This window comes from Microplitis mediator, chromosome 7 (genome assembly GCF_029852145.1).
Source record: "Microplitis mediator isolate UGA2020A chromosome 7, iyMicMedi2.1, whole genome shotgun sequence".
In the NCBI taxonomy this organism is placed as follows: Eukaryota; Metazoa; Arthropoda; class Insecta; order Hymenoptera; family Braconidae; genus Microplitis; species Microplitis mediator.
The window spans coordinates 870,428-884,324 of record NC_079975.1 but is presented as its reverse complement, the minus strand read 5'-3'; the positions used below and the strand labels follow the sequence as shown (position 1 = coordinate 884,324).

At 30.9% G+C, this 13,897-nt stretch overlaps 2 protein-coding genes across 2 annotated transcripts in view; one reads left to right on the top strand and one right to left on the bottom strand.

Annotated features, from left to right (window-relative positions):
• The window catches only part of LOC130672477 (alpha-2B adrenergic receptor), a 59,623-nt gene that overhangs the window by 36,252 nt on the left and 9,474 nt on the right, over positions 1-13,897 (top strand). Inside the window, exons 3-4 of the mRNA XM_057477087.1 lie at positions 8,490-8,722; positions 11,711-11,879. Coding sequence (XP_057333070.1) covers positions 8,490-8,722; positions 11,711-11,879 — 402 coding nt within the window. The remainder of the gene's footprint in view (positions 1-8,489; positions 8,723-11,710; positions 11,880-13,897) is intronic.
• LOC130672476 (26S proteasome non-ATPase regulatory subunit 1) overlaps positions 9,056-13,897 on the bottom strand; it is a 30,139-nt gene continuing 25,297 nt past the window's right edge. The window contains exons 7-10 of the mRNA XM_057477086.1: positions 11,009-11,343; positions 10,179-10,531; positions 9,692-10,061; positions 9,056-9,271 (exon numbers count right to left, since the gene is read on the bottom strand). Coding sequence (XP_057333069.1) covers positions 9,201-9,271; positions 9,692-10,061; positions 10,179-10,531; positions 11,009-11,343 — 1,129 coding nt within the window. The 3' untranslated portion in view covers positions 9,056-9,200. The remainder of the gene's footprint in view (positions 9,272-9,691; positions 10,062-10,178; positions 10,532-11,008; positions 11,344-13,897) is intronic.

Genomic DNA, 13,897 nt, shown 5'->3' with positions numbered 1-13,897 from the left:
TAATCCTTGTGCAATTTAATCCACGTACACACTCACATACACACACACTAAATAATGGATTATATAATGACCAAGTATAGCTCTGTTTTAAATTCACATATAAACATTTACTGCCTCCATTAAATTACTCATTTATTTATATAAATAAAGTAAATACAAAAATCGATAAACTTCATGTTCACTAGTCATAAATATATACGATAAATAATTGACAAAATTACTGACGTGATAAAAGTATTTAATGGTCATCATAAAGATGACTTTATTTTTCCCAATTATCTTTTTCCGACTTTTAATTAAAATATCTTGGAAACTAATGAACACGCGAATAATTATTCCAGCCTTTTTTGTAGAGAATTAAATTTCCTACCGAAAATATTCTTATCAATTTTCACATAAACTCAATAGTTAATGAGTTACCGTAAATTAAAGCGGCAATAAAATTAATTAACTGAAGCATAACGATAAGAATTTTTGGATCCAAGCTAAAATTTGAAAAATCTTGGAAACTACTGAGTTTACGCAAATAATTAATCAGACCTTTTTTGTAGAGGATTAAATTTCATACCGAAAATATTCTTATCAATTTTCACATAAACTCAATAGTTAATGAGTTATCGTAATTTAAAGCGGCTATAAAATTAATTAACTGAAGCATAACGATAAGAATTTTTGGATCCAAGCTAAAATTTGAAAAATCTTGGAAACTATTGAATTTACGCGAATAATTATTTTGACCTTTTTTGTAGAGGATTAAATTTCCTACCGAAAATATTCTTATCAATTTTCACATAAACTCAATAGTTAATGAGTTACCGTAAATTAAAGCGGCAATAAAATTAATTAACTGAAGCATAACGATAAGAATTTTTGGATCCAAGCTAAAATTTGAAAAATCTTGGAAACTACTGAGTTTACGCAAATAATTAATCAGACCTTTTTTGTAGAGGATTAAATTTCATACCGAAAATATTCTTATCAATTTTCACATAAACTCAATAGTTAATGAGTTATCGTAATTTAAAGCGGCTATAAAATTAATTAACTGAAGCATAACGATAAGAATTTTTGGATCCAAGCTAAAATTTGAAAAATCTTGGAAACTATTGAATTTACGCGAATAATTATTTTGACCTTTTTTGTAGAGGATTAAATTTCCTACCGAAAATATTCTTATCAATTTTCACATAAACTCAATAGTTAATGAGTTACCGTAAATTAAAGCGGCAATAAAATTAATTATCTGAAGCATAACGATAAGAATTTTTGTATCCAAGCTAAAATTTGAAAAATCTTGGAAACTATTGAATTTACGCGAATAATTATTCAAACCTTTTTTGTAGAGGATTAAATTTCCTACCGAAAATATTCTTATCAATTTTCACATAAACTCAATAGTTAATGAGTTATCGTAATTTTAAGCAGCTATAAAATTAATTAACTGAAGCATAACGATAAGAATTTTTGGATCCAAGCTAAAATTTGAAAAATTTTGGAAACTATTGAGTTTACGCGAATAATTAATCAGATCTTTTTTGTAGAGAATTAAATTTCCTAGAGGAAAGATTCTTATCAATTTTCACATAAACTCAATAATTAACGAGTTATCGTAATTTAAAGCGGCTATAAAATTAATTAACTGAAAAATGATAAGAATTTTCGCAGGGACGTAAAAAATAAAAAAATCAGAAAATTATTAAATTTATGTAAATAATTATATAAAAGACTGTCGTAAATAAAACAGTAATGAAAATGTTAAATGTTAATGAAGGAACTAAGTGGTACAAGCCGGGTTAATTACCGGGAAAGCCCTTCGCGAAGTGAATGAAATGAAGAAAAGTAAAATTTTGATCTCTGTTGTTGTTAAAAGTATAATTTATCGGATTCTTAGGGGAATTAATTAAATTCATAACAGAATAACCCCTTGAGCTTTAAACCTTTCATTCTCTCATGTGCATAAGCCGCACGTCGTTGAAGTTTAGTCAGTAAAGCCACGAAAATCCCGAGCAGAGGCGACGCCGCTCAGAATCCTTTCGAGCGTCTATTTAAATTCATTCAACTCTCGACGATAAATGCGCCAAAACTATTATTATTTTACCTCCCATAAAGGCATTTTATACATACATTTACTCTCTATTACCATTATAATTATCATCATAAATATACATACATATTTATTATATTTCTTTGTTATTTAATCATTTAAACTCTTCTATTATTTAATTCTACAAATTTATTTTCCCATAAATATTTATACTCCATTAAATTATTCATTGATTCGTCGACTAAATATATATATATACATATATACCCATTAAATAAAAAAAATATACGATAAATATCTGAAACAAAGTATCCATTTAGTTGAATATATATACAAATGTTGTAGTCGTAAAAGAGCAATAATCATTATGGTTGATGATGCTGCCGTAAAATAGGAGCTATTTGATAAATATAGTAAAAAATAAATAGTAATAATGATAAGTAACGTATCGTATAATCCTCAGGGTATTCAAACACGCAAATGGATTGTATTTATTCATTCCGTGAAAACAAAAGTACCACCGAACTCCTGTTTTTTTAAACTATTCCAGTGAGAGCTCGTATTTGAAATTTTTTATTTTAATGCCGCTCGAAAATTTACTCTCGTATGAATACTCATTTTTTTTTTCATGTACAAATTATTTTAATATACAATATATGGATACACAGATGGACTGTGTCCTTGTGTCTAACCACAAATCCCATAAATATATACTTACATATATATATATATAGATATATATGTGAATCGCCACCCTATTAACAAGATGTCACATATGAATAGATAGTGGTTGTGGTTATATATATGTGAGTATATATATATATATGAGTACTTTCTATATGCAAATTCTATTATAAATTTATTAATGCGGTATTTATTAGCAGAAGATAATTAGAATGCAGTATATATTCATAGACTTGAATTTACAAGAGATCTAGTAGATAATTTTGATATCTATAGTAACTAATTTGTTAATAATTTTCAAAGAAGTAATTTTAAACTCTAGTATTATTATAAAAGATTCATTAATTTATTTTTCCAAGTATGCACAGTAATTATTATCGATTAATTTAATTATTCTTGGAAAAAAAAAATAATTAATGAGACGTAATTACACACTATAAAAAATTCGCGGAGTGAATGCGGATTAAATCCGGAGTGAATGAATTTTTAATTATTCACTCCCCTCGGAGTGAAATTCACTCCGCAGGGGAGTTTTCGTGGAGTAGATAATTTTTTATTAATTTAATCCCTCCGGAGTGAAATTCACTCCGGAGCGGAGTTTTGAAAATATTATTAATAAAAAATAACTCCACTCAATAAAATCGAAGTAAAAATTCGCGTATTACGTTATTGATCAGCAGATATGCACACACATACGCACATACATATTTAGGCACACACGCACACATTTGCACACACGCACACAAACACCTGAACACACATATGCACGCAAACACACACACACACATTGTTTAGCAGTTTAATATAAATTAATATAAATTTATTTAAGTATTAAAACTCCGGACCAGAGTGAAATAAAATCCGTGTCACTCCGCAATCACTCCGCTAAAAAAAACTCCCAATTCACTCCGCACGAGGAGTGATTTTTTTCAAAACTCCGGAACTCCGAGTGGCGGAGTGAATGCGGAGTAAATTCGGATTTAATTTCACTCCGAATTCACTCCGGATTGACTCCGGATTTTTTACAGTGCACTAACGCAGTTATAATTTTTTTTCAAATTCGACATGTGTTGATATCTATAGATCTAGAAAGTGTATGTAGATCATAAATCTATTTTTTTTTTTAGATTGCGAAATTTTGTTTTTTTGTAAACTAGATTTTAGTTACACTTTGAATTATAATAACTCGTAAAGTATTAAGCTTACGTGAAAATCTATGGAGACCTTTTTTGTAGAGGATTAAATTCTCTAAAAAAAAGGTGTCTTTCATTTTTTCCATAAATCCAATAGTTGAGCAGATATTCAAGTGCCAGTGAAATAGTTAATTATTTTGTCGCACATTAATTCCAAGTTTCGAAATTTGAACTCTCTAGTGGCCATCAGTCTCATCTTATATTATTTTAATCAAAATTAAATTCATAATCAACAAGTTGATTTTCAATCAACTCCGTAATTACTCCCACGAAATAATTTAAATCGACGGTTTATTGTCCGTAGCCCCGACGACAAAGGAGTGAAATGAACTCTCGATTTTCCGAGGATGAAAATAAAGAATCTAAATAGCGGATAGTTAAGATGGAGAAGATATTTCGGATTTAATAGATTTAAAAGCTCCATCAAGTGTATTAATTAATAAAATTTAAAGTGACTATTAACCTCGGGCATTTAACAACCGGGAGATAATTCACCAATTCTAAATGACTTATCTTAACCCATGACTTCTTGTCTCGACTATCAGCCTTGCGATTTATTCTCATCCTTTTTTTTATCAGCGACTCCTTACTTCGAGTTCGCCGACTCGTCGTACATCCACCGGTTAATCCGACAATAATTTACTGCGGTTTAAATAAACCGCGAATTTATCAAAAATATCACAATCTCCTTTCGTCCTCTGTAATTATTATTATTATTATTTTTTTTTTTAAGCCACGAAATAAAGCAGATTAACTATTTTTTTATTATATTTTTGTTCGTATACTCATTTATTTATAATTATTGATATCAAATATCGAGCAAATATAATTAGAAATATATAGAACACCGACTAGAGTAATTAATTTTGCTACGGGAATTAGTATTTAATGGAAAATACGCCCCGGGCTATTCGTATTTTCAATAAAAAAAATCACTAATTTTTTTTTAATGAGGCCATTATTTTTTTTCGTTAATTGTAATTATAATTTTGTATCAATAAATATTTAAATGTTGAATTTAAAAAAAAATATGATAATAATTAAAATGTCTTTGTGCGCACAATGTTATTTTTAATTGTAAAAAATTCTTTATGACTTTGATAAGGCATTCTTGGGTTTTTATATTTTTTATTTTTATAATTCATGCATTCTCTTCATTTCAAAGTGAATGAGATATTAAAAATAACAAAAAAATTTACATATCACTGAAACGAAAGAATGGTTGGAAAAAAAATTTTTGTTTATCAACTGGAATTAATTTTTTTTAACAAAGGATCCACATTTTCATAAGTTTTTTTTATTTAAAAAAAAAAATTAGATAAAACTATAAATAAAAATTTACATTTCCCTCCGGTTATTTTTGAATCGAAAAAAAATTTATTGACTCAGAAACTAAATATTCAAAATAATTCAGTTGGTCATAAAAAAATTAGTATTCATATTTTTTCAAGAATTTTAATGAGAAAATATTTTGCATTCACAGAAATTTCCTTTAGCGGACTCGGGAAATCGAAAAATCTTTACGGTGGAATGGAAATTTTAAATTTCCCGCCATTAAAATTTGAAATAGTTTTTGTAATCAGGCTCGAAGGAGGCAGGGGTTTTTTTATTTATTTACTAAAATTTACTTGGATTACTTGTAATTCTCTTTGTAACAACAGTTAACACTAATAAAATTACTCGTACTTATCGCAATTACATGACTGTAAACTCAGTTAATAGTACAGTTAATTTACATAATTGCGATGTTCTCGTAATAATATTTAAATTAGTCTCATATTTTTTTTTTACTTCAACTATTATGATAATTTAGTATTTAATTACGATAATAAATATAACAAAAATTATCATAATAATTTTATAATTATTTCTGTTCCGAATATTTCTAAAAAAAAAAAAATTAAATTAAATTTATTAGTCGACTGAATAAAAATTTTCAATGTAATTTTAAATCGTAACGTTTTTTTGCGCAACGAAAATAAAAAAAATTTATGTAATTTGACTAATTAAGGGGTAGTTGGGGTGGCCTAAAATTTTCGGCTGGCGTACTCCCATACGAAAAAAATATATATCCGGGCAAATCCACATATATGAGACACATATTTATATATATGTTGCATATATGCGACATATTCCAGATTTGCCCGGATATGTATTTTTTTCGTATGGGCTAGAATTTATGCGAAGATTTCGAAAACACATTCAGTAGATTTTTGACTTTTCATTTTGTCTTTTTATTTTCGTTCCACGAAAAATGTTTTGATCTTAAGATCCATAATTTTTATTAATTTTTTTTTCAGTTAATTAGAGAAATTAAATTTCATACGTCATATATTGAAAATTATTTTACGCTGCGTAAAATTCAGTTGACTTTGAAACTGCCCAAAAATTTGCCAAAAGGAAATTATCGATTAAACTTCAAGAACTTTGACATTAACATTAAAAAAATAAAAATTACGTCACTCAATATTTTATGTTCGGTTTTAAAATATTTTATAACAACGAATGAAAGCAAAAAAAAAAAAAAATAATAATAATAATAATAAAATAAATTACGCAAACGAATGAAATACATGATAATTGCGCAATAGAATTACAGTTGGTTATATTCGAACAATAAAATTTTTCCTCACGGCGTTTATATTTTCCGCGAATTTAATTTAAACCATTTTACTTTACATACTATTTTCAGTTTATTTTTATTTTTTACGTAATTTTTAGTTGTTTATTTTCACAAAGCCGAGTCATGCTGAAAGCGAAGTATGAAGCAAAAGCTGATAGAAATGCGGATATCAAATTACCCAGTTCCGCTGGCACGAAATCTACGTTCGTAGGATAGGATAGATGTGAATGCCACGGAAAAATAAAAAAAAATTATGAGCAAAATAAAAAAAAACGAAAAAAAAAAGGTAATCGACACATCTACTTTTATTTTCCCCTACGGGGATGAATGAATTCTCTTTTTACACTAGAGTATAATTAAGAATGCTCTGTTATTTGTTTGTTGCTCTACAATAGCGCCCTAATAAATTTATTTTTCTTTATCGCCAACAAATATTTCAATCGATTTATTTATTCGCTCCTAATTTATGAGATTTTTGTCTACGATCTCTGACACAAAAATTGGCTGCTAGATTTTTTTAAATTAAGAAGAAATTTGCGGCAGCAAATGTGAACTGGGCAGATTTTGAGGCAAAAAAATTTTCACGCGAAATGGCGGATAAAAAATGGATTTTCGCGAAGTTTTGTTGTTTGCCCATCGAAAATTTAGAAAAAAAAAAAAAAGGACAGAATTGTTGAAACTTTATTGGGTTCTTAGTTTAGAGGAAGTCTTTAGAAATTTTCTGAGACCTGGCGGAAGCGCCTTTTAGTTCACGGGAAAAGTTGGCGGGAAATGAGCGCGATCGATTTTATGCATAAATTTACGAGTATTCTTACTATCAGATCTAATTAAACGTTTGTTCTTTAAAACAGAGATAAAAAATGCAGAAATATCTGAGTTTGAGTTTTCAAGTTTTTGAAACAAAATGGCGGGTAGAAAAAAAAGCTATTGAAATTTCTTCTATTTTCGGTATCTAGCATCGGAAAATCTTCAGAAAAATGAATAAAAAATAAAATTGATTGAGTTTACGGTCTAAAGAAAATTTTTCATTAGTTTTTGAGACCCAGAAAAATAAAATGGCGGACAAAAAACAAAAAGTTTTTGAAATTTGTAAAATTTTCGGTGTTCGATATTTGAAAACTTTCGAAAAAGGAACAAAAAACCAAAATTGATGAAATTCTATCGAGAGAAAGCTTCTGAACATTTTTCGAGACCTGGAAAAATAAAATGACCGACCAAAAAAAAACTTTTTTGAAATTTCGACAATTTCATGTCCGAAGTTTTGAAATCTACAAAAAATCTTGAGAATTAAAATAGTGAGCCATAGCAAATTATAAATAATTACTGTACCTTAGGGTGAGCAAAAAAAACCAACCTATCGAATTTATGTCTAGAGTAAACAGAATCATACAAATTTGAGGCTTTATTATTAAAAATGTCAATACTACGAGAAAATTTGTTCTACATGTAGTGCAATGAAATCACCAACAATATCCACGTTGTTACAAATAATATTTTGCTATCGATCACAATAAAAGAAAAGTATTTGGAAAATCCAAATAAAGCCTTAAATTTGTATGATTCTGTTTACTCTAGACTTTGATAGCCTGTGAGTATACGAAATATCAAGTTTACAAATTCGACTCCCAGGACTTTCTTTTCAGAAATTTAGTGCCCTACAAGAATATTCTAGAGCCGAATTTTTGTCTCACATGGTTCAAAAGTTATAATATTTTTGATCAAAAAAAATTTTTTTGCATGTTATTTAAAATGGCTACCGACACCTTTTAAAATTGACCTAAAAATTTTGCCCAATGGGAGAATTTTTTTCTCAATATATAGTTCATTTTTAAGACGTCAATTCGATAGGTTGGTTTTTTTGGCTCACCCAACTGTACCTGTCGATATAAATAACGAATTCTCCCACTACTCAAAAAATAAAAAATAAAAATAAATTTTGTTGCAGGATACTTTCCATTGCCTCCAATTTACTGCCTGGCGTGGATATGTCTGGACGTACTGTTTTGCACAGCAAGTATCATGCACTTGTGCACAATAAGCGTGGATCGTTACCTGAGTCTCCGCTATCCGATGAAATTCGGGCGCAACAAAACACGTAAACGCGTGGTCTTAAAAATAGTCTTCGTCTGGCTTCTGAGCATCGCCATGAGTCTCCCGCTGAGTCTCATGTACTCACAGGTAATTTAACGAGCACATCAACACTTTACTGCACTCATATTAATTAGTAAATTCAAATTTCAAATTAAAATTCAATTTAATAATTAAATACTATCATTGTTATCCTCCACCTCACTAATTAATTTAACAGATAACAGATAATAGATACGCGATATATCGTTCAAATAAGCTTTCATTTCCCGGTATAAGTTTATGCCGCTCGTTCAATTAATTACCGACATTGCGGTCTAAATAATAAATCAAAATAACCACTCATTTTATTTATTAATGAGTCATCCCTTCCGCTGGACTGATCGACCGAAGCAGGAGGAAATAATTCAGGATAACAGGAAGTGCATTCGAATAAATGTATTTTATTCCATTGGAATACATTTAAAAAAAGTACTATTACAATTTAAATCATATTAATAATAAGTAATTGGTTATATATTTTTATGCGAATATCGGAGTCCTGGCGCGGAATCACCTACTGGTTTTTTTAGTCCTCGGTGTATTCGAATGGCTCTGGTGGGTCAGCTTCTTTTTCTTCATCCGGTTTTGGACCAAATGCTGTATTGTAAATAAATATTGTTCATTTAAAATAAATAATTTTAAAAATTTTTGGCTTTCGGTGGAAATAAATAACTTGGGGAAGAAATTTTTCCGATTGGATCCTGCTCTAGGATCATTCCGAAAGCAAATGACAGGAATTGAGTTTTTCATTGAATACTTAGGGAATAATTAAAATTTTTATGATAATTCCTGATGGGTGTTACTGAAAAATGGCTTCCGAAGCTGATTTACAAGAAATTAGTCGTGTTGTTTTTAAATTATCGTGTTTCCGCACGTACGAATATGGATAAAAATAACCGGAAAACCGGAAAATAGGCTTGAAAATTAATTTTCATGGCTCGGGTATCAAGTAAAACATTTCGAGCAACATTTGCTTGGACTGAATCATAAAATTTAAAAATAATTGAAAGGACTCACCGGCAACTGGTTCAACCAATTCCTCCTCAGTTTCCGGCTTGATGTGTTTCAGCATAATAATTCCCCCGATTTGAACATCCTTGACAGGAACATACTGACTGCCTTCCACCAGCTGTATGACCTTTAGCTGCTGACGCAAAACGCGGGCTGGGTTTTGCAGAATTTCAAAAGACGGCTCGGGTTCTTTTTTCTCTTCATCTTTAGCTTTTTTGTTATCCTTAGTATCTTTGTCTTTGTCCTCCTTTTCTTTCTTGTCTTTGTCCTCTTTATCTTTTTTCTTGTCGTCTTTAACTGCCGATGAGGACGAAGACGCGGATGTAGAGGGCGTGTCTTTAGACTCAGCTTCTTTTCCCTCAACCACTGGGGGATCCTGTTTTGGTTAGAAAAAAAAACAAATAAAATAAAATTTGCATATTCGAAGCTCTCTTGACAGTTCAATCAATCAGAGCTTTAAAATTTTTTAATTCAGATCGACTAAAATACTCACGACTTCCATCATTTCGTGGGAGAGACGAGCGCGTCGCTCAGACTCGCGACGTCTTGCTCTCGCGGCGATACTCAGCACCGCGGTTTGAACTTTTTCGCGTTCCTCGCGTTTCTTTTCCTCAAGTGGAGCCGGGTAAGCATAAATACTAGGCCTTGCATTTGAACGCATTTCAAGCTTTGGCATTTTTAGTTGCGCATTCAAACCTATCACACAAGTCGGCGTAAATGCGAGCGCTAATGCGTGAGTCAGAGGGAACCAGTACCAGTATTGGGTAAATACTAGAGTCCCGACTACTGCCAGCATGTTTGTGTGTCCGGTACGCGATTGTAGGGACACTGTTACGTTACGTCCACCTTAAATAAATTAATTAAATAACAATAATTAATCAAAGTCATCAAAATTAACCAACAGCAAATCGTACTACTGACTTTGACTGGCGATATGTTAGTGAGTTTTCAAGAAAAACTGACATTGTGGGTGGTCATTAGAAAGGAAATTTAATTTCCTACAATTTTTGTTTCATTAAAAAAATCCGTAGGATCGATAGTCGAAAAGTTATGAGCGTTTGAATAAAAGAAAAAAAAAATTTCTCAATTTTTCATATTTTTCTAAGACTTAAAATGGAAATATTTTTGAAAATAACGAATTTCGGGAATTTTTATAAGAGACAAAAGTTGTGGAGAACTAAATTTCCTTTCTAGTGACTATTGGTAATGCTTGTTTTTGATGAAAAGTCGCAGATGAATTGGTGAATAAAAAATATTTACGGAATTATTCAAGTTCTCCAATTAAAAGTTTGATGGATATAAGTTTAAACCGGAAGTAATTACCTGCATCAATGATTCCTTGAGCTAGAATGGCACCGAATTTAGCCATAACGTCTTCGTGTTTATCGACAACGACTTTGGCATAAAGCGCACGGAAATCTTTGACACGAGGACAAGTTGCTTCGGTTTGCTGAATGAGAATCATAGCGGATGCTATCAGGGCTCCCTGACGTACAAAGTTTACTGGGTCGTTGGTCATAGGATCCAGCAACGCAATAGCTTCTTTGAGACCCGTACCCGCACACGCTATTCCCAATGCCATCGCCGCCCCATACCTCACATGTGGGTTGTAGCTTTCTGCCAGCAATGAAACGACACTCGGGCACTGCTCCGGTGTCCTGAAAAAAAATATCATTTCGTTTTATTCAATACCGGCAACAAATGACCCCTAAATTACCACAGAAAAAACATTTTTTCAAAATTTTCTTATTTTTAAAATAATTATTTTTACAAAAACTTTCAATCAGATTTCACTCGTAATTCATTTTGAAAGCTGTCATAAAAAAACCCATTCAATATTTCAAGAGTTATCGCATGTCCGTACAAACAAAAATAAAAAAAAATTGAAAATCTCCCGAATTAGTTGACTTTCTACAGAAATACGGGAATAAATCATCGAAAAATGAATTTATTGATAAATTATTAATGAATAAATAAAACAAGGTTACAAAATACTGTAAATAGGGTTGTTTTGTGTTATTAAAGGATGATGCGTCAGTATTAGTCGACGGCGCCTGCCAAATCCCCGACCCGCTTTACAAGTTGATCGGCAGCATAATCTGCTTTTACATCCCGTTAGGCGTTATGCTGCTCACGTACGCTCTGACGGTTCGACTCTTGGCTGAGCAACGTCAGAATATTGGTGGGACACCAGGTGAGTTATTATTATTATCATTATCATTATATGAGTAGACATGTTTGCATGCACGAGCTGAGTTGATACCAAATGAGTTAAAGTTAAATTGTGGACTAGACAGTCTCGAGATGTCTTTGAAGACTCGGTCTACAGTAGCGTCCATTAGTTCCGAAGCTGGATCGAGACAGATCTAATAAAAGTGTTGTTATTTCCCACGCAACCCACTCTCATGAATTGGAAACAGTTTTATTGAACGGCAAATAAGGGCCGGCTATTTACATTTCGTTGACGTACGCATTTCGGGCTCGACTGAAACTACGTCAGACATTATTCCCACTGGTGACGAAGTTTATCAACACAAACTCGTCACCGGCGATGTCGCGATGTCGGATTCGTCTGGGTGTAATTCTGAGAGGCTGTTCCTGCCAGACGTTACGTTTTAATCCGATTAACAGCTACCATGTTTCATAATTTAGTTAATGTGTTTGTTTGTTTTTAAACTTCCCGCTAAAAAAATTTAAAATTTAAATAAAAAGGAAAATTTTTTTTTTGGCGCGATTTTCAAAAACCGAATTTTGAACAGATCTCGCGGTTTTCCAAGCAGCCTAAATAATTAGTTCGAGGGTTACCGATGATGAAATAATTTCAAAAAAATGTTTTATGAATAACATCAGAATTTCAAATTTATTGACCCTTGATTTTTTCAACGGTAGAGACGAAAAAACTTTGGCGCTAAAATTTGATTTGTAACAAGAGAAAGAAATATTAATTATGTTTTTTTTTTTAACTTTCCGCTAAAAAATTTTAAAATTTAAACAAAAAGGAAAATTTTTTTTTGGCGCGATTTTCAAAAACCGAATTTTGAACTGATCTCGAGGTTTTCCAAGCTGCCTAAATAATTAGTTCGAGAGTTACCGATGATGAAATAATTTCAAAAAAAGGTTTTATGAATAACATCAGAATTTCAAACTTATTGACCCTTGATTTGTTCAACGGTAGAACGAAAAAACTTTGGCGCTAAAATTTGATTTGTAAAAAGAGAAAGAAATATTAATTATGTTTTTTTTTAACTTTCCGCTAAAAAATTTTAAAATTTAAACAAAAAGGAAATTTTGTTTTTGGCGCGATTTTCAAAAACCGAATTTTGAACAGATCTCGAGGTTTTCGAGGCAGCCTTAAAAATTACTTCGAGAGTTACCGATAATGGAAGAATTTCAAAAAAATGTTTTTCGAATAACATCAGAATTGCAAACTTATTGGCCCTTGATTTGATCAACGGTAGAGACGAAAAAACTTTGGCGCTAAAATTTGATTTGTAAAAAGAGAAAGAAATATTAATTATTTTTATATTTGTTTGAACTAACTTGGAACTGGTGTATATATTTGTATGAATGTTGATTAAATTTAGATGTAGGGTATACGGAATTTAAATAAAGGAAAGGGAAATAAGGTAACTTTGATGCGCATCAGAGATGTTAAATCCACGTGACCACTGAGCCAAAGTTTTAGTTTAAATTTGCGGCCAAGTATTTACTATCTGAGAGACTACTAATGAAAACTTTAATCTCGTCATTTTATGAGAGCGGAACTGGTTAAATTATAAGCGAATGAGAGCCACTCACCCAGTTGAGATACTTTTCTTGCTTTTTGGTGATTAACTAAAATTTCTCGCTAGAATGAGGGCTGGAAATATTGATTTTATCAAAAATAGTTTCATTTATCGCGTTGCTGAGTGGACTGAATAATTAAAAAAAAAGATCGATTTTATTTGTCGTATTTGTAGAAGCATAAATAATATTTAATGACTGGTGAAGGGGAATCAGTAAGAGGATTTAGTCTGGACATATATGTGCTGTTACTACTGGCTCGAGCTTTCACTCCTCAGTCACTTACTACTCACTAATTTACTGAGGTCACAAACACTTACGTGTTATGTTATATTACACAATAGGTCAAGTAACTTCAGTTAAAAGAATTCAAGTTGATTTTTTGTTTTACCATTACTGATTATAACATTTGGTTTTGATAAAAAATTT